The 22,312-nt window shown below is 44.2% G+C and overlaps 1 protein-coding gene across 1 annotated transcript in view; it reads right to left on the minus strand.

The window, feature by feature from the left end:
• LOC128874756 (serine/threonine-protein kinase 17B-like) overlaps positions 1-22,312 on the minus strand; it is an 82,616-nt gene that overhangs the window by 11,114 nt on the left and 49,190 nt on the right. The window contains exons 2-3 of the mRNA XM_054119798.1: positions 13,630-13,842; positions 13,020-13,158 (exon numbers count right to left, since the gene is read on the minus strand). Coding sequence (XP_053975773.1) covers positions 13,020-13,158; positions 13,630-13,842 — 352 coding nt within the window. The remainder of the gene's footprint in view (positions 1-13,019; positions 13,159-13,629; positions 13,843-22,312) is intronic.

Genomic DNA, 22,312 nt, shown 5'->3' on the forward strand with positions numbered 1-22,312 from the left:
GAGCGCCGACAATGGGAGTATCCAGTTCAGGATAGAATGGAAGAAAGGGTTCCGTTGGTGGTCTAGCGACAAACGCTTTTTCGAGAATCCTCCCCTCCGCCGGGGGCACCTCTCAGGGTGGACAAAAGGGCTCGTTATTTTCTTTCGTCGTGGCGTATAATTGCTCGCGGCTACGCAGAACGCTAGGGGAGAAGAAACGATCATATTTTACCGCGGCGGAGGCGGCCGGCGCGATTAAGCGGCACGATGCAATCTTCGCGGGTTTAAGCTCCCCCAAGGGCGAACATTGTTTCATATTTTATCCGGGACGTGCACGTACACCGGGGGTAAATTATTTCGGCCGAGACTTGTCGTCGCAATTACCAGCTTGACCAGCGAACCATCTTTTTCCTTGGCTGAAGCGGTTCGCTGCACAGTGGCAACCAGTGACGTATCGTCCCTTGAGCAAAAGGGACATCTGCCTAGAGCCCTGGCCAAAGGGGGTCTTGTATAAATCAATACTACGCGATGTTGCTTTAAATAATATTTAAACTAATATTTAAAATAATAATTAAATTATATCTGGCTCAGCTGTGTATCGTTTATGGATGTAAGATGAAAGATTACGAGTTAGATTTTACAGAGTACAGGGTAGATTAAAATTATTCGAATATCCATGTTTCGGGGCTTCTTTGGACGTTAACATTTTTAAAACAAATATTAGGTTGTACCAAAAGTTTCTTTCGCTTTATTAATAAGTAATACATGGACGATAGTTATGTTTTATGTTACATTACTAAATTCTGGACGATTCATTTTGCTCTATTACTGTTACAAACATGAATATCTATGAAATTAGATTGTCTATTTATATAAACACGAACACATCAAATAATTGAGTGCAACTCGCGAAAGAAACTTTCGGGGCAACCTAATATATACTGGTATCGAGAATTAAAACTGTTGAAAATATACAGTTACTGACTTTAATATTCGGACGCTATAGTTTTCCTGAATTTGTTTGTTATTGACTTGTATATTCTTTTTACCAGTAAACAGTGTTCCATAATTTAAAAAAAAAAAAAAAAAAAATAGAGTTCTCATTAAGTTGTTATTTTCTTGAAATTGGTACTCGAGTCTCGTTTCTCGGTCCCATTTCGTCTTGGGCCCCACGAAGCTATAACGCGCCACTGCAGGTGGGGGCCCCAACGGTCGCTAGCAACATGCATTGGAGCGGCTTTTTCCACGGGGACGCACGACGAGGGTTTCAGCGATCATTACATGCCCCGTGCCTACGCGATGCCACTTAATTAAACGTATTTAATAAACGACGATTCAGCGGCGCTCGTCACGTAATCGGGGCAATTAATCGTGCCGCGAGACCATGTACTCGCAATTTTTCCCCCCCATCTCGGGACTCTTTCTCAGCTCCGAGCGGCGGGTTGCAAATAATTTCAAAGAGAAAAAAGTACAACGAAGAAGGGAGGTCTCGTGCGTGACACGAAAACGTAATAAAACCGTACAAGAAATCGAGCGCTGTTTTTGTATTTCTTGCCTCGATTTCAACGAGTAGCGTTGTAGAATGGCTGTTTGTTTTATTCGCGAACGCTACTTACAGAGGAGAACCGATGATTAAAGTTTTCTTTACGGTTTTAAATAAACATCATCGATATCTCGACACGTTCCTCTTTTAATTTTCTAATAATTATCTGAAACGAAAATTTCTGTAATTTTCGTTTCAAGGTTGGTCAAACTGGATTGGTTAGGCTCGCCGTTCCTCGGCCAGGTTCGACTCCTTGTACTGGAACTAAAAGGGTTAAAAGCAGGACGAAGAACAAACCCTCGGGTCGCTTTCATACCGAAGTAATCTTGGCGAGCTCGCAATTAACGAGGAGCGGACGCGACAGACTCCACGAGGCGAAAAATTAATCCCATTATCGTCGTCCGCTGATATTAGGATAATTATGCTGCCGGGTGCGAGGCATAGGCTGCAAACATCTGCTCGGTATATAGTCGAGCGTAGGGTACGGGAGCGGACCGGTGCTAGATTTCAACTGTTGCAAGGTGCGTTTTTCTCGGTAGCTCGCGTTACAAGGGCGCAGTTAACGATCGTTAAGCGTGCTCCAATGGCTACGCGCGGTGGCACTTAATTAAAAGTATCGAATAAACGACGATTCCCAGCGTTCGCTAGGTAATCGGTGCAATTAATCGCGACACTCGACCGTGTTTCACGTGTGCGACCGTTCACGTATTTAATAAACTGCTCGATAATGACGCCGTTTCTGGTCGCACGACCACTTCGTCCATGCGGCCACGCGAAAGGATAATCGTCCTCGCTACCTGGGAGGTCGTAAACCGGTCGCGTAACGTCAACAATAGACATCCCAATGAACTTTCGCCCCCTTCTTTCTCTGCTTTTACCCGCGGCGTCTATCCAGCTTCGCCGCGTCTCCTTTCCACCAGCGAGCCTCTTCTCGGCTGGCGGCCAGACCATTGTTCGATTGTTTCCACCTGAGGGAAAAAGTGCTCCCCGAGGAGATGAAAAAATAATCGAGAAAGAGGCACGGAATCGTGGCTAGGCCGCGGACCGACCTTTCTTATCGGCGATCGTTTACATCCGCGTATCGAAGCCTCGAGTAACAGCTCGCACAACCGCCCACGCGTCTTTCTCGCCAAGCCAATTCCGTCGAGCAGGATCGGAGCCGATGAAAAGAAGCCGGGACGAATGTCGTTTAATTTTAGATCGTTAGTATCGACGATTAGAAGGTGAAACGTAGAATTTCGATAGAACGCTTATATTTTGTTGCAGATATTTTGTTTCATAGACGCTGGTCAGGTGGGAAGCTCTACGTAGCTCCAAGTTCCTAGCGTAAACGCGAGCGAGTGGCCGTTGCAACGATAGCAAATTGACACCTGCGGTGAAACTCTCGGTGCTGTGTAGCGTGACAGAAGCGTTTAAGGAGAAGACTTTCCTCCCCGGTTGACTGGTTCGCGGTGTTATCCTTATTTTCGCTACACACAGACTTAACTGTTTATAAGCCCTTGGGCTACACCCAACGATCACCAAACTTCTTCTTCTTCAGATTACAATTTCGAGTAACGAATAACAGATAAATTATGATTTCTAAAGGGTTCTCATAAAACGCATACGCGTTACCGAAGTTTCGTTAAAAAGAAATCGGATATATTTCGTACCATACCGAGTCGAACGAGAATAGACACTTGAATATCATCTTCCGCGTTTAATTGTAATAACACGTGCTTTCGTTTAAAATGAAAGAAATCGGATATATTCCGTACCGCTTGAATCGAAACCCGCGGTGAAAATGTCGTCGAGCTGAAAGGGTCGAGAGAGAATAAAGTAGAAACTCCGCACGAATTGATTAATAAAAGAAAATTGAAAGAGAAGGGACGAAACGACGAGGACAGCGACAGGACTCGTCGGACGAGCTCGAGTTGGGCCTGCACGGGTTTTGAAAGCAGAAACGGGCCCACGAACAAAACGTCCCACGACCTCGTCGTTACCGAAGCACTTTTGAATCGCGTTTATTCGTCGTACGTCAAACGTCTCGCGATGCAGTCCGGTCACGTTCGACTCGTAACTCGGTATAACGAAACGTAACGCGCAAACTGAATCCACGAGCGGAACGAGCGTGCACGTCGGTCCTTTCCACTCGCGTGTTCCTACAACCTATCGTTCCATCGAAATTTTAATGGGGGGCTGATTCAACGACGACGAGGGAAAAACCATGCGTTCGTTGGAGCGAGACGATCCGAATCGATTTACAGCGGGTACGAGTGGACCAGGACCGAATTAATCTTCTCTTCTTGACGACATTTTCGTTAAGGCGATACTTCGGATAATTTTGCGAATACATGACAAACTCCGTACGGCTGATCTTTACAGATTCTACCATAGAAGTTTTTACGCAGATAGATAGAAAACTCAAAGAAAAAGCTATTCAAACTGGGCAAATTGGGTCAAAACTGAATCATCCGTACGGCTGATCTTTACAGATTCTACCCATAGAAGTTTTTAACGCAGATAGATAGAAAACTCAAAGAAAAAGCTATTCAAACTGGGCAAATTGGGTCAAAACTGAATAATACTAAACAAGACGAAATCAAACTGAACGAAATCGGTCAAACCTGATCGAACGAAGTGGATCAATTTTGAAGAAAACTGTACGGAACTGAACAGAACCGATGAAACCTGGACAAACAGGGCCAGAAGTGAACAAATGTAAACAAACCTGTCGAGAACTGAACGAACCTTATCGAACAACCCTTGACAGGATTTTGAAGTGCGAAGAAAGTTTTTGACCTCTCGTGACGGAAGTAAACGATACAAGCGATCGTAGACGTCTGTTCCGAGGGCGGAACACAGTCGAGGGAACGGTCGTTCGCCAAATCCCGGAAGTCGTTCAATAAGGAACAAAGACATTTCCATAATCAGTCATTACGAGGTTCCTGCGTCAACGGCGTTTTGCGGACGTTCCTCGAACCTCGACGCGACCAGCGTGGGCGTAGGGATCGATTACCGCGAAAATTATTGCGACCCGCGCGATTCACCTTGGCAAATAGGATAATCGAGCGTTCCGCTCGTTTCCTCGTTGAACGCTCAAATATTTACCGCTGCGGCTGTGATCGATTCGTTCGAATCGACAATTTCCAGCCGTAAAACGACGGTCGGGGCTCGAAAGTAGCCACGGTCGCTTGAATATTTACCTTATTCTAAAACGTATTCGAAGACTTGCTCTGTTGGAATATTTACTAATACAGTAAATTCAACATTTAATTTCGCTAAAAAAATAAACGTAGAAATAAAATCAAAACTTTTAATGAATAAAATTAGTATTTCATTATCTCGTTATTTCCAACGTGATCGGTCTTGAAAGTTTCCATCTGTTTTCCAGGTCTTTTCCAGAAGAATGATCACGGTGATCAATCCACATTGATTTTTATCCGATAAATAATGATCGAGCACTCGAAATGACTACCTATGTTTTGCTTTGTCTATCTGTTATCCATTATTCTAAATTTTTACCTCGGTAACTATCTTCGCTAGAAAGCTCGCTACGACGCGGTTGTGTGATCGATGAGATCTCCGATCGATGAATCGAAATGCATCTCCGGTGCAGTCAGATCTAGCGTCTCCCGTGGGTATTCGTGCGCGATGCATCTATCGATCTACACGGTGTCTAGGAAAGTGTAACAGGTGAGACGGTTCCCGGAGCACGGTCTGTCGGATGTCGTCGTTTAACTTAGAATGCCCGCAAAAACTGCAGGAAGGACGTCAGCTATTAAATCAGGGTTACACGTCCATCCGTCTCCTTAAAATAAAAACGCTGCTCGATGTATTTCTCACGATGCCGAGCATCCGACAAGCCGTTCGTTTCGTACAAATTTCAGTTGGAGAATAAAAAAATACTTGGCGAATAAAAAAATATCGCGCGCTCGAGGATTCGTTAGAGAAGACCGCCGCTAGCGTTTCTAATTTCTAAACGCACGTTCCGCGACATGTAGCAATTAACCGTTCGTTTGCAATTTGGATCGTTGAAGATTCAAGCGAACATCAAAAGCGACAGATTCTAAGGATGAACCGGAGGAACCGATATTTATTTCGTTAAGTATATACTTCTTTATAAAAATTTCATACGTTATCGCTCCAAATGTTGAGCTCTAAACTTTTGTTCTGAGTTTAACGTTCACGTAAATTATAAATGACGAAGCAAAAGAGGAGTATAAAAGTTTTTGTACTTTGCGTTGCGCTTCTGGTGCGATAAAAACGTGTCGTTGTTGTAATAAATTGAGACGCCGAAGGAGAAATATTCGTAACCAACGAGCAACGAATTTATAAGGATCCGTCTCTCGCGTTCATTGAAACTTCCGGCGGTTGAGAAAAGGGGGAAACCCGCAGACGGTTGCGCGGGTCTGTGTGCGTGCGCGCGGGGACAGGCGCGGACATGAATGTAATCAAGTTTGGGGGAACAGGCGAGAAAGAGTCGTTCCCCGACTGGCCAGCGTACGAGTTGAACGAGCTCGATTCACACGATGCGAAAGCGTGCCGCGATCAATTTATCTCCAACGATCGGCCAACCCCGCCATAGAAAACGAACTGTTTCCGCGTAATCGCGATTGTTTGTACTCTTCGCGGCTAAACCCGATTTCTACGATAAATTTCTGCCGCTCCGTTGCTTTATTACAGGTTGAAAGCAGCAAGAAGGACGCGGACAGAGAGAGAGAGAGAGTGATTTATTTATACGGTTCGCAATTAAATCCAATGGATCGAGAAGAGCTCCAAGGGTGGGGATCCGAGTGCACCCGTACTCGGCAAATTTTCAAACTTACTTTCTTCGAAAATAAAGCGTCACATGAACAAATTTTATTCTACATCTTCGATTCAATTTTTTACGTAGAATCACCCCCTGTTCCAGGAATCCAGGAATCATACACTTTTACCAATTTCACGCTCCCATAAGTTTATCCTGCGTGATCTGCGGATCTTTATGCAAAATGAAATCTTCGCGAACGTGACTACAAAAATTGAACCTAAATAGGAATTTATTTTATTCTGCAAATATTATAACACGAACTTTACTTCCGATCTCTTTTATATTCTTGCATATTGTTTGCATTTTGTAATTTCTTGCACGTTCGTATTTCCTATAAATGGATAAAGATCCGCAGTCTAGTAATCACTAATAAAGTTTATCTGGACTTCGTTGTCCCATCAAAAGAGATATCCATCCATCAGTGCAAAGGGTTGAAGTACAGAGTATGAAGTATAGAAAGGGCTTGACGCTACCAAAATTCAGATCTCTGCTTGGTCATTGAAGAGGATCGGAACTGTACGGCCATTTCTTTCCTTATTACGATGAAAACAGTCGTTAAGTAAGGGTTACCAGTCACGTTTGCTTCAGCCTCGGATAAAGTGCGGATCGCCTTATTCCTCGGGCCCCCTATCGCGTTCCGCGGCGAAAAGAGGCGCGCCTCTGCGCTTGACGAGCTCGGCTATCCCATTAAGAGGCCGATGAATCGATTTCATCGAACGCGTCTAATGAACGAATGGTCAGACGCGTGCATCGATCCAGGGAATTCGAGCCACTGACCACCGCCACTCAAACGGAATTCTCGGTAGGAGGCCGATACTCCGACTACGAAGGCTGTACCAGAGAGTTCATTGATGAATCTCTTCCTTTCTCTATGGAGGTCGATCGCCTCGGCTCCTTAGAAAATCCGATGAAAAACTCGCGTGAAAGCCGGGAATAACACCGAGTCACGAAGGTTTCCTCGAAAGGCGTCGCTCGATGACTCGATCGCTACGTTTTGCCAATTATTTTCGAGCCTTGGTGACACTCGATCGGTACTCTTCTTGTAGATATTACTTTACGGCAATATAATCCGACTGTTCTCACGGACCCAATATATTTTATGCGTTGCATAAATTTTGTACGCTTAATCAATTTTATACGTTGCATACATTGTGCACTTTATTTATTTATTTATTTATTTCAATATATACGGGCATAGCCCATTATGAAATTAATACAGTGTAGCAATTATACATTTGCACATTTTATATTCTTTATATATTTTATTCGTATGTATGGATATACATATGTACACACAGTCTACGTGTGCTTGCATTTTACTGCAATAATATTTATTTATTTTATTAATATATATTATATTTACTTATTTTAATTACAGCTTAATTTTTAATCCTGTGTAAATAGCATCATCTAAGAAATCGAAACATCGTCTATAAGCTGTTTGGAACGAAGATGGAATTATTCCTTATTTATTAAATAATAAAAATTCATATCTGCTCCAATGTCATATATTCATATCCCGAGAGTGTTAATATTCGAATAACCAGCTTCGCTGCAAACTGACGCGACTTTATCCGATGCATATCCAGCTATGCGAGTGTACCTTAGAAAATGTATCTCGACCTCGGGGATCTGTGGTAATTGATAATTACAGTGATCGTTCCGTTCGATCGTTGGCTGGGCGATTCGATAAACGAGGCGACCGGTGTGAAACGCGCCGATCAACGATCAATTTTCGCCCAGCGTTTCTAATAGCGACAATTGTATCGTTCGAACGGCTACGGCGTTTCTGATCCCTGGAATGCCGTCGTCGAGCCGAATGTTAGGGTAACTACCGGTCGAACGGTCGATCGATTCGACAGGCGTGCAATAATAACGCGATATCTAAACCGGCGCCAAAGACCACCGTCCGAGCTCCTATGTTTGCTCTCGCGTCGATGATCGACGGCCGCGTCGATCGCTCCGCTTGAAATCGGCACGCGAAGAACGAAGGAACTTTGAAACGCAGAGTACGAACATGGATATCGTAACTTTCAATGGGATCTATGAAATTTATGAAATCTACGAATTTTGTGAAATCTGTATAAAAATCTATGAAATCGTGGAGAATGTAAAAAATGGATCGACGGTATTTTAAATACGTGCGAGTGTAGCAGCGTGAAACCGGCTTCGCGAGAGTGCACGCTGGCGCCCGAAACCTCGTGGATGGCGGCCAACGAGGCCTTCTGGAACCGGGCCAAAGAATTCACGTGCATTTTTCCATTCATAACAGCAAGTTCTATATTTAGGTCAGCCATATCGCGTGAATTCGTGGCACGACGGTATTTTAAGACGAACTCTGAGAACGATCTGTATGTGTGGACCGGCGTATCTCGAGACACGTCTGGCAAAAGTTTGAGGAGTTCGACGCGATCGAGACGAGTGCGTTGACTTCTCGATTGGTTGCACGCGTTTAAACGGGAAAGCCCGAGGAACGGAGAAAATCGTTTTTCCTTTCCGATCGGCGCGATCGCGTCCACTCGACCACGCTCTCGCGATCTTCAACAACACGAACGAAACGTATCAGTTAAAGAGTTAATGATTGAAAAACCCGCTGCCAACCGAGCCAGAAAATATTTGTGCGCCGAACGCGAGCTTTCGCGAGATCCTTTCAGTTTACTGTTTTCATAACTTTGTTTACATTTTTACTGTTTCGATCGCTATCTAAAGGAACATTATTCGAAGTATCTCATTTAGTTGTTTGTTAATACATCATATTTCGAACATTCACTCGTCTTTTTCGTCAAGTGGAACACGAATTTTGCGAGATGAAAATATTTCATGTGAACCGCTGTCAGAACCGTCTACTATAAAACGCGTTGTTCGCGATATTGGACAAAATATTAAATCTATAAAATATGAGTGATTCGGATGGAACCATTGAAGTGGGCCGTAACAGTGATAAAGAAAACGTTAGAAAAATTGTCAAGAATTGTCAAGTTTGCGTCTAGATAAAGTTGGCCCCGTGTTATTTGTCTGTTTACTGGCACACGCAGGAATGATCTTAGTTAGCCGGTTGTCGCATAAAGCAGCCGTTTTCGCGTATCTACATCGCACAGAGTTAATCTAATCAGTTGGAAAAGGCCGAGATAATTCCAGCTGATGGGTAATCCTCGCCGATATCTGTCCAGGAGAGACGAGATAAGACAATATTAAAGGTCGTCTCGACGAGCAACCAACTAAGGCGCAGAAGATCATTTTTATCGCGTTTGTTCGGTCGAAATCGCGCTATTTATTTACACGAATTACGGGCTTAAAGTATAAATATAGTTAAAATTTGAAAGGAGTTGGAAGGATTAGTAGCGCCAAAGAGTTAACTATTATTCAATATTTTCGTTGTCGTTATAATTTCATTAACCAGAATTTTAAACGTACGTCACACGGAGTATTGTGCATAACTTTGAAACAAATCAACCGGGACAGTTACAAATTTAACGGAACCTTGTATACACGTGTACAAATAAACGTGCTGAATTTCGACAACACGAACGAAATGTATCAGTTAAAGAGTTAATGATTGAAAAACCCGCTGCCAACCGAGCCAGAAAATATTTGTGCACCGAACGCGAGCTTTCGAAAATGTACGTCGATTACTTTAGCAGAAAGAAAAGATCACGAAAACTGCTTGGAGAATGACAAAAATAATAGAGTACCCCTTTCGTGCGAATTTAATCACGCCTTCTCCTTGGTCGTCGCACACACCTGGTAACCTGCATCCCCGCAAATTGCTATCAATTTGCGAAAGTCGGGTAATTGGGTTGCATAACCGCGATCATAATCCGAGCCGTGGCGTCAGGATGAATAAAAAAACGTGTAAAAAATAAATGGAGGAGGAAGGCTGAAATACCCGACCGGGGCCCGCGCTTGTGTGTCGCCGAGGGAATATTATTAATACGACTCGTTCGCCTTGGCTTACCCATATCGATCACTCGGATAATCGATAAACAACGTATACACGATTATACCTACGCCCTGGTTCCCGCGTCGCGGTGCTCGCGTCGCAAATTTGCGAACCGCCAAATGAGAAAAATCTTTGAAGGTTCCAAAGTACGAAAGACACTCGCATTCGCCTAAGGTACATTTTCGCGGATCGATAATTGATTGATAATGTTATCAAGTACAACAGACAACTGCGCGGGTTTAAAATACATTTCTCGCGTGTTTGAACATTTCTATCGGTATAATATTTATCATTCCCGAGTGCAAAAGATCCTCGTATTCGGTCGAGATCCATTTTCTCGTGGTTCGAAAGTAACTGATCGAAAATAAAATATATTTCGTTCGAATCTCGAATGGAGTATTTCATCGAATCGGGGGTTTCCCCGGCCGAGCTGGAATTTAAAATAGGTTGGCCTGAAATTAATTACTCTCGTTAGTCTCGCGATAAAAAAGAACCGAGAAAAGACGCATCGAGCTATTCGAGCGTCGATCTTTCGACGACGAACGGGACGAGGCTCCCTCGAGGTTGGGTACAAAAATAATATCGTAGACAGAAACAACACCCCATTGGCGCCCGTTTCGTCGGGATTCCATCGCCGTGACTCGTTTGCTCTCTTCTCGCGTGCTCGTCTCCCGCGCGCGTGCCGCAGATCTTATTCTCATCTTTGCGAACAACGGTTCTTTCATGGGAACGAATACCGCGCAGAAAAATGCGAACCATCCCTTCGTTGCCGAAAATTAAAAGCGTTTGCTCTAGTCGGACGTGGGCAAAATTTTGAAACGAAGATAAGGAGTAACTATTTACAATCATTTAGCGAGGGGATCGTCACGTTCGATAGTTATTCGAAAAACGAGAGTGGGTGCGTGAAATGCCGAGGGTTAGAAGTGTAACATTTTAAATACAATGGTGAAATTTGATTAATTCCTCCCGGATATATAGAAGCTTTCGTTATTTTTTTTTTTTTATTGCAAAAACAAAAAAAACAACTCTAAAAATAATAATAAGTTTCCATCGGTACGTTTATCTAAAAGTGGGCAAAATTCTTGGTGGGTAGCACACGATTGCCACTTTCTAGTAAATATTTGAATTCACGAGAAAGTCACTTTCCGTCATCGAGAAATTGCTGGACAAATTAATTCATCCCCCCCTTGCAATTTCTACATCGTTCGTCGTGCTAATGGCGGAGAAACGGATAAGAAAATAATTAGAATTCGCGATCGACGCTACGTGACTGAAAGTTTCGCGTGATCGAGCTTTTGTTTAAATTATTTTCTAAACTGAAATGAAATCGATTCCGACACGAGTCTTCCAACATCGTATGTTGATCACGAATTAAAAATGTAGGCTGTACTCGTAGTCTTTTTTTCTTTTTATTTTAAATCTCGTTTTTCAAATCCACTAAGGCCCTTCTTTTCTAATAATAATCACTTCGGTCGTTATTTCACGTTAGCCTACAACGTTTACGCGTTCGAATTGTTACGTAGCGAGACTTCAAACGAATCTTGAACAGGGTACGAAAATACCCGTTAACGATGCGAATCGCATCGGAGCCGTTCCGAGGAGCGATTTTCGCGCTCGTGGCCCGAGTTTTGGCAAAGATCACCGTATTACACGGATACTTTTACATAATGATTTAGGTCGTTCGCACCGACCGCGACGCGGAACACGTCGCCACGCTGAGAAACTGCCAGCCCCGCCTGAAATTTCGTCGTTTCGTTGCCAACCAGTCTCCTTTTCTCCTCGAGCGACGACGATCTTCGAGATTAGGCGCAACGAGTCGCAACTAGGCTTTCCATCTTTTTCGATATCACGCTCTCCCAGTATATATTATAACATATACATATATGTACATATTATTAATTTACTTCGCATTATTACAAAGTAGCTGCTATCGTACCTGAAGATGCCCGATAAATTCATGAAAAATGTATAAGTTTGAATTGAAAACATCTGAACGTCGACAAAGAAATATTATTCCCTTGGATGACACCGATTCATCGTAAATTAATTTGATTAATTTCTTGGCTCGTACTTTGAAACCTTAATCCACTTAAGAATTCCGTAATCTTCGATCCGGGAAAGATAACCGTAATCGCAACCGTTCTACATTTTTCCCATCGCGTTCTTCATCCGCGACGGACGGACGTGCGCTCGTGCCAATTCCGCGAGGAGGTTTTTCAACTCGAGCGAGAAAAATCTAGATAAGCATTATTTGCAAGAACGACAATCTACCAGCTCTTATCGAGGGCTCTGATGTTTTTTTACGAGCCGCCTGATACGAGACGAGGTTCCGACCGCGATTCTGCGGTCGTCGAGCACGCGGACAATTGCACACGAAATTTTCCTCTAATAGGGAACCTTGCGCTCACGGAGTCTTCGTATTTATAGAAAAATTCAGAGATCTATTTTTACAATCAGATTTTGATTCCATTCATTGCGCAAATTGATTAACTCTAGACTACGTTGTTTTTTTTAAATAAATTATTCATTACTCGATGGCTAAACAAATTTTGTCGTATAGTGTTAATCTTCATTATTCAGGAATCTTATTATTAATATAAACGGTTACGACTATACCAAGTGCATCGATACTTAAATTTCAGATTTTTCAAAAAGTGGAGTCGATCGATTCGTGCAACGAACGACTCATTTAATAGTAGAAAGTCTGAAGTAGTATTTATCGATGAAATATACCGGGCGCTTGTAAAAGAGCTTATAAGACTCACCTTGATGTCGAGATGGGCCACGTTCAGGGAATGCAGGAAGGCGATCCCATCCAAAATCTGCTTCAACAATCTGGCGACCTGTCGCTCTTCTGGAACTTCGTCTCTGTCCAGGATCATTTGTAGCTCACCGCCGGAGGCCCTGAGCAGGCAGAAAACACGATGCTTGTCAACGATCGAGAAGCTAAATACACCTGAGAGTTGGAGAGAATGTCCCTGGTTGAAGTGCAAATTTAATGATCAGTATCTTCCAAGGGAATTGTTTCATTATCGTCAAGGAAGACACATTCGTATTAGATAGACGAGAAGACGGATTCGTCTCTCGTCGTAACCACCACTCGGGGTCATTCTTTCCATCTCGTTGTAGTACATACAGTTGCCGCGGAAAGTATGTCGCCAAGCCTGAAAAACGTATCGATCGTTGCTAAATATTGGAGCCTGACAAAATAAGAATAAAAAAACTGTCCACATATTAATTATTAGTACGTAACGATTACCACAAAATGATCGATGAACTTTACAATGACGAATAACTAAAACGCTACTTCACCGAAATTCACCGCGTGCGATAATGATTTCCACGAACGATAAACAATGCGTGCACGCGACTTACAATTCCAGAACCAAGACCATCTCGTTGTGCGTCTCGAACACCTGATGAAGAGACACCAGGCGAGAACAATTTGCCGCGGCATCCAGCACCGCGACCTCGTGAAGCGCTTCCGCCTTCAATTCCTGCGCTCGTCGCCTCTTCCTCAGGAACTTGGCGGCCCACTGACGACCGCTGGACCTTTCCCGACATCTCCTCACCGTTGCATATTTCCCTCTGCAAACAAACGTCAAACGCAAATTTAGCATTTTTAACCGACTTCGAAAAGGAGGTTACTCACACCTAACTAGTAATAAATTGGATCGAAAGTTTGTAAATCCAATGCTTTAAATAGCAAAGAAAAATAAGACACTGGTCGTGTGATTCAACGTATTCATCTCCGCGTCTGAGGTGTTTTAACGAGTAAACGGGTCAATTAGAACGAATCGTTGCGCAAGCACGGATTACGAGTTACTGGTAGAAATCGGCGGCCATAACTTGGTAAAACGTGTATTTTTCTCGGACGAGCGTGACGAACAACGACGGTTACGAGTGAAGTAACATTGCGCGAGCAAGTGGTACGCGTAAACGCTTTACTTTCGCTCTTCCGTTAACGACCAAGACGCGGATCCGTTCCCCCGCGCTTTTCTAAATGGTACAGCTTACCTGCACGCGCGTTAAGGTACGCGTGCGTCGTACGTGTCACGTACGGCGATTGAAGCAAATTGTTTGCTTTTGGAGCAGAAATGAACGAGGTCATCTTCCGTTGTAAATAAAAATAAATGATTCATACCAAATTACAAAGAAAAAAGATATCGGTCTCGCTCGTCGTTGCAGGTCAAAGGGTTAAAGAACTAGTACTATAATATATAAAGAGAGCTAATTTCTTCGTAAGAATTTAACATGAATAATATATATTTTCTCGCATCTGAATGCTTCACATAAATTTAATGAATATACACACGTGCACATTGTAAAATTGTTCTCATTCGTTAACGATATCACCAACTTGAACAATCCCTATTTCCATTAATTCTGTGAATTATTCCGCGGCTCCATTCGACATCGACACACGCCGTTGTTAAAATACAAATTACGAAACGAATAAAACGCAGAAGGTTCCCCTATCACCGAGATTAATTCAGCACCCGATAAGATTAACACAATCACGCGAAGTAACATCACGCGTCGAAACGCGTATGCAACCTTAATTTCGCGCGTTCACGCGAATCCGCGCGGCACGTGAAATATGGGCCTCGGCTAATTACGCCGAACGCATGGAACTCGCTCGCTTCAATTTTCCACTCGGTGAATAACAAATGATCTACATTGCTGGCCGCGCTCGCGAACGATCCACCGCGATGATCCTCGGATACGGAGCGCGGCGCGTTGTAATCCGATGATCTAAACAGCCTCTAGAAAGCGAAGTTGCCGCGGCCAATGCTCCTCGCCGTAGCGACGCTTCTCGAGCTGAAATCGCAAGAACAACGGTGAAAGCACCCGACGGCGTCGATCGTGGCTCGTTTCTTTTTTCACCGCATTCCTCCTTTAACGAACTCGATCCACCACCCTAACCCTCCATTACGTACCAACGACAATGGTTGCCGAAAATGTTTGACGTTACAAAAGAAGGATGAAGGGGGAGCGAAGGGATCGGCGTGCAGGCGTCGCTGCATGCATCATTAGAGAGTATTGTTTGGACCATGGCGCCCCGTGGAGTCCATCAAGGAACGACGTTCAAGTCTCCCTCGACTTGTCCACGGTCAGGATTTTTTTCTTAATTATTCAAATAACGACGAACCCTCTCTCCGAACAATTTTTGTTATTTATCTGGTACTAGGTACCAGTACTTCTTTTTATTTGATGTCTTCGTGAATGACAAATTAACCCATACACGATCCCAAATGAAATTCCCATAACGTTTGTGGAATCGTGATATGTTACGTATAATTTGGCACTAGAAGGGTCGAACATTACTGGATACTCGATAAAGTGCGTCGCCGTGTTCAGGGTGTGCGGAACGATCGTTTCCCAGCGGAAAGACACCGCCACCCGTCGCTTTAATTGCCAATGACCGTAAAATTGTCGACCAACCGCGTCGATTCTGCCGTGGGGAAAGTTTTACGCGCGGCATGAGATCATCGATGCAATTATCGGTGGCATTAGCCTGGATTGGACAGCTAGCTCGCGGAGTGATAAAGTTTGCGCCGTTCGCGTACGCTCGACTTACTTTGGGATTTTTGTAGCCTGGTCGGGTTACGCTTCCAACGTTCTAGGTATATAGACGCGGACACTTTTCAACGGATAAACTGGTTGCAGGACCAGCGTCGCGGAACAGCTTACTCGGCGTACCGCGGAATCGAGCTTCGAGCACCGTCCCCGGTTCGGCTCGTCTAGGTATGTAGGTTGGCGAATGCCAATACCGAGCCAGCGATCGCGGGCAGACTCCATCGGACAAACTTGTTATCTGCGTTCTAATTACGGACTTGTCACTGTGCCAGACCGAGTTGACGTTTCGTTCGTGCACAAAGGGGAGATACGAGCTGTCTTCGACCCTAGGGAGCTTTACACCGAGCACCAGCTGCCAGAACCGAAGAAACCTCTTCGATAAGCGGAGGTAATTTGGTCTCGAATCTCTTTTGCTTTCAACTTTGTCATTTTCGTACTCGTTTTCGTTCCATTCTGTCGATTATTATTATGTTCGTGTAGCAGTCGGATCGGATGGTCTCTGTTTTTGTTTAAGATGACTCTTAGAAATCTGTTTTGATGTTTGGAAGTCTCTCTAGTGGTAAAGAGGCGTCACCACACATTTATGTAGTTTAAAGACCATTAAAAAATTGTCCTTTCGAAACCATGTCGTAGACCCATTGTCGTTGGTTAATCCGCTACTCGAAAAAGATTTAAAAAATGTGTTAGCATCGATGCTAACATTGCACAAATGAAGAAGCCTCGAAGCCTTCCGTAGCATACGAAGATAGTATTCCATTATATTTTCCGGAAGCTTCTCGAAGTAAATAAAAATCAAGCAAGCGGGACGAATCAGATTAATGGCGTTGCACTGAAAAGCCAGAATTGGTTCCGAGACAAAGACAAGAGTAACAACAATATATTTTCCCGTTTTTTTGTCTCGCAATAAATAAAAATGGTAGCAACCAGCACGAATCGGATTAATGGCGTTGCACTGAAAAGTCAGAATTGGTTCCGAGACGAAGACAAGAGTAACAACAATATATTTTCCGGTTTTTTTTTTTTCTTGACCCATGCGGCGTGTCGTCGTTTAAACGAGGGACATTTTGCACGACTCATAGGCAGAGTCGTCGACGTCGAATGGGTTCCTCCGTTCGTGGGATAAAGGATGGTCCCTTTCGCAGCACGCTTAATAAACCTTCGCCGACAACTGCCACGTCCAACAGAAGCCGATGGAAGCCACGGGAAGAGGACCATTCCGAATAAACGATTGCTTCGTCGAACGGAGTAACGAGATTGCGCGTTCTGGAGTGGAAAAGGCGATCGTCTTCGGGGAACGGACGATCGCGATAATTGGGGGTTATTTGGACTTTCGTTTACTCGAGGGTTCTAATCTCCGGGGCAAGTCGCGGCGGCGACGTCGCGGATCGCATCGCGATAATAACACCCGTTGCAGTCGTTGTCGTCGTAATATCGAATTTACAGTTGCACCATTAGACGACGCGAGATTGCGAACGCTCGTTCCGCGAACGTTTCTTGTCCCTAGATCATCTCGGAGATTTTCTGCTCGGAACGATTCAATTACCGAGTCACATTCCTGCAACCTTGCGACGCGACCTTTGGCTCACGCTACATTTGCCTGAACAACAATTGGAATCAATGTTCTTTAGTTTACTTATCGAACGGGATAATAAAAAAAAAAAAAATGACGCGTAATGTAGCATCGCGTACTCTTCCCTAGCCCGAGAATTTCACGTGGGTTTGACTACGCGAACAGAATACGAGTTTTCTAGCAACGGGAAAGTCCGTGTCACGAAATGCCGAATTACCTGTTCGCGACGGAGACAAAATTACGATTCGAAAGGCAATTTCGTGGCAGAATCAGCGAGCAAAGAGACAGAGCCGAGCACGAATCGGACGTAATATCGCGCCGGGGTTGCCCAAGACGCTCGCTGCATCGCATTTCCAAGACAAATTAGGCTCGAAGGTGGATGCGATTTGTTCGTCGAGCGCCGCGATCTTTACGAGAATCGTGCATACGCGCGGTAACAACAACAGAGCGTGGGAGTTCGACCTGGGCTCGACCAGGGAAATCGAGATCACGTGCATAGCAATGCACCAACGCGACGCGAGCCGGGCGCGCACCAGGCCTGGCATGGGCTGCGTTCACTTCCGCGACTTCTGAACTTGTTTCCTAGCATTTGCGTCGATTACGTAAACGAGTGCACGTTTTTCCCTTCGATAGAGATCGCATGTCGGCCGTAGAGCCGATCGAAAGCTTTCATTGTAACGTCCTGCGGGCCGTGCCTGTTTTACGGAGCCGTGTGTCTTGTTTGAAGTAACGATCTAAAACCAGTTCAACGGATCGCGGCGAACGTGGCACAGGCTGTTTAACAGACGACGTTTAGATGGTATAATCGTTCGCAAGTGTACGAATAACGTGAAATTTCTATGTTCTGCTACTATTTCTTCATGTAGATTATTTTATTTATAGACACATTCGTCGCGGACTTTTTTAATTTTACACTTAAATATATGATCTATGATTTTTTTTAACGAAAACTGCGACATTTTCACGAAGTCGTGAAAGTAGACAATTTTTAGAGTTTTACTATGTATTCAAAAATATTTTGTCATAACGGCAAGTACAAATGGTACGATATCATTCGAAGCCTTTACGAAACGGAGCACCGCGTACATACTATACCCGTCGTGTTTATACGCTACACCCTCTGTAGCGCAAATCTACTAAATCCGTATTTTTACGTGACCCGCGCTCCAGTGCCAGACCGCGAGAAACGTACAAGCACGTTTTCCGCACACAATGTGTTTAATTCCGAGAGGTCCTGGAGCCATTCGCGATGACGAGGACGTTCCCGCGAACGAAGCGCAAGAAATCAAAATGGTACATTTCGTCCCCGCGAGGCAGCACCTGCGAGCCGTGCGTTCGTTACGCTAGCGAACAAATTCTCCATAATGGCGAGGTGGCAGCTGCACGGCAGCCAACAGGTGGCACGATAAATCGAGGCCAGGCCGAAACTTATGCACGACCGTTACCACGGACCACGTTCCTAATTTATCAACCGTCGAAGCGTTGAAGGTTCGACAGTGTGGCGCAGAAAGGGTCATTTCTGACCCATGGGTGGGATCTTTCATCTTCGGTTCCAAGAATACTCTCTTCCATCAGAATTTTCCAGCCAACGCACTAGAATTCCATTATTATAGATCTTCGGAGCATTCGAAACGATACAGACTTTCGAAACAATTTTCTTCCACAATTATCGAACATGAACAATCAGTGAACATATCGTCAACTTTTATTTTAAGTAAAAAATCTCTGTTAGAAATACTCCTACAGAGTACCGTTTTACGTTAACTAAAATAGCACCCAAAAAGCTAAGGAACCTATTCGCGGCAGTCCTATCGACTCTACGAGAGTCAACGGAATGGACGATGAAGAAAATCAGTCGCCTCTCGGTGGTCGGTCGAGTTGCCGCGTAAAACGCAATAGCGACTGCGAGTCGCCTCTCGGGTGCAAAGGGTTAATAGACGCTTCCTCTCGGCCGCTCTACGATTCGCGGAGGAAGGACGGCAGAAACTTTCGCGCTGCTCGTCACGGGACTGCCGTGACGTTAATAGGGTCAGCGCGAGAGAATCGCTCGGGCGAGATTAATGTCCGAGTTCTGTGCGTCGATAAGGTCTCGAGACGCGGTGAATTTTAAGTAGCCATCGAGTCCGAGTCCTGAGCACGGCTACGAGGTATCGAAGAAAACGAGGACTGACGCGAGGAGTCTAACGAGAAGTCTCCGCTGCGCTCGTCGCGATATCCGAGCTCCGATTTCTCCGCGAAAATGCAAAGTGCTTGGACACGCTCGTTCGAGGTTAATTACGTGGGCGCGTTGAGTCCTCTTCTCCAATGGGAAACTTGGTTCCATCTAAACGGTTCGTGGATATCTAGGCTTGTTCATCCATTCGCTCGTTTACTTCGTATTTCATAATAATAATAATAATAAATAATATTGTAGGAGTCTCTATGAAAAATAAGGCAAGGCACACCTTAATTTTTAAGCAATTTAAACAAAAAAAAAGTAACATGTTTATCATTAGATTGCCTCTATATTTTTTTAGTACTGGCGGGAATTTTAAATCAAACACCGGACATTTTTATAATAATTTCGAGTGTAAGACGCATCTGAATTTTGGAGGCAATTTTTCAAAGAAAAAAGTTCGCGTTTGGACTTTGGATCGACTTTGGATCGTTGCAAGACACCTGGACGTCGAACGCTGCCGAAAAGCTAGCAAACGACCCTCGGCGACGGCGTCAGCTGACACAAGAAGTTTGACGCGCAATTATGCGCCCGATGCCATTAGATTTACAGCAGTTCCTCGCGATTATTTAACGACCGGCAGCTTCGGCGAGAACGAAGGACGAATCCTGCCGGCGAACGAATGGTTTTTTGCGACGTTAAAGTCGTTAGACGGTAAGCGAGAGATTTGCTGAAATAGCCAGGTGGCAAGAAGGCCTCTTCGAGGAGGGTCCCAATCGTGGGGAGCGCGTTAAAGCGACGCGTTCGCAGTTCCACTAGCACGTTTCCGAGAAGGAAACGATAGAACGGAATTGTACATCGCGGGGGAAGAGGGAATAGTTGCGACGAGGAAATCGGAGTGGCCGAGGAGTTTCGATTGGTTCGAAGGCCCGTCTGGTACCGCAAGACGGACATTCAATTTTCCGCCCCAGGAGACAAGCTTTGAGGCATGGTCCCTCGACCATGCCTCGATCGATGGCGTCTCTCGTCTCGTTTCTTTGTTTTCCAGAAGCCAATCGCATCGCGCAAAGCACCGTGGCCCGAATCTATCGACGCTTTCAGATGTACTATCATTTTTACTTTGCGTCCATGTCAGTTAGTTCGAAGAAAATACGCGGAACAGCGAATCGCCCTTGAAATTTATGAAATTCTAATGAATTATTTTTAGACCGACGAGTTTCTAATTGCTTCTAGATAAAAACTAAGAATTTAGAGAACGATAAGTAACGAGACTATTTATAGTCACTTTGTGGACTGTACACCGACCGAATTAATTTTTGAAAAACGAACACAGCACGTGATATACAATATGAAAAATTGTACAAGATAAGCAAGATTTATTAATTCTTCTGTGAACTTTAGTTTCTCTTGTAAAAAATTATATTTTATTATTCTCCGTCGTGCGATATCTTTCGCGTGGTTTCTTTTAAAGGTTACTTTCATAAAGTGTCATCGTTTTTCTGAAGCTTCCTGTAGCACATGAAATTGAGAGCACGACCCAGAGTTAGCAAACGTGCTATTCCAAAGTCTAGATTGATTCCAGACACAGAGGATTCCTTTAGCACGAATGACTTTAAACTTGGTAGAGATGAAAATTAGAGGAAACTTCTCAGGAATTGTGTCGTGGGACCAACTTTCGTCGGTCCATTCGTACGCAGTTTTGCGGCCGCCCAGCGTTTAACGTTTAACGACACGACAATACTTTCACTATGTTTGTTTCTCTGAAGCAGCGGCAGGTAGTTATTATTTCTTCGTGGAGTCGCTCGCATCCACGCGAACCTTAAAGCGTAGTTAGGACTCGGCTCCCGTCGATAAAAAAAAGAACACGTAAGTGGCCTAGCTGTGGTTATAATAATCTGCGTAGAACAATTTAATTATTAAACACATCTTTTTTAAGAATCACCCAACAAGCCAATTAACACTCATCGATACTTTTCAATTGTACAAAATGCAGTCTCTTTTCGCAAAAGAACCAATAGGAAACGAATAATTTTGTATACGTTCTCTGTTCGATAGAGATCGCGTAAATTATACGATCAAATTATGACTCGCGCTGAAGGAACAAAAATTTAATTGGATATAAATGAACATCGCGTGTAAGCAAGATCGCTTCCTTGTAGATTTATCCGTTGTTTATTGTTCGAATAAAATTCGGCCAAACTCTGGTTCTAACCGAGACTGAACGCGGTAGTGCCACGAACGCCATAGAAAGTATACACTTTCACCGCGGCGTCTCTCGCGCACGATTCGCGCGACGTGCGTCGAGGCGTCTTATTCGAGTTTGCATCCGTAACGCGACGAGGCGAATGCTATGGAGGTCGCTATAGCAGAAGTAAAAGATTTCGACCGCTCAAGGCCATTTCCTCTTCCACGGAGCGCATTGGCACGGCCCCGCCTTCGCGGTTTAGTCACGCCTCGATCACTTGTCACCTGTACACCTTGACAACTCAAAAATGGTACCTGGGGGGGCCGTGGCACGAGCATAGAATAAATTGCATGTACAATATCGGACGATGGGACGGAGAGTCGCATAACTATCGGATGACGATCGGATGCTATTTTATTCAATGTTGGACAGTCATTGGCTTGTGATTACTTCTACTTCCTGTAATGTCAGCTCGCCATTGTCGCATTAATCGATAATAATCAAAGGAGGAAACCGCGGTTATTTTCAACGATCATACATGAATCGTTTAAAAACGAAAGATATTTAT

This window comes from Hylaeus volcanicus, chromosome 4 (genome assembly GCF_026283585.1).
Source record: "Hylaeus volcanicus isolate JK05 chromosome 4, UHH_iyHylVolc1.0_haploid, whole genome shotgun sequence".
Lineage (NCBI taxonomy): Eukaryota > Metazoa > Arthropoda > Insecta > Hymenoptera > Colletidae > Hylaeus > Hylaeus volcanicus.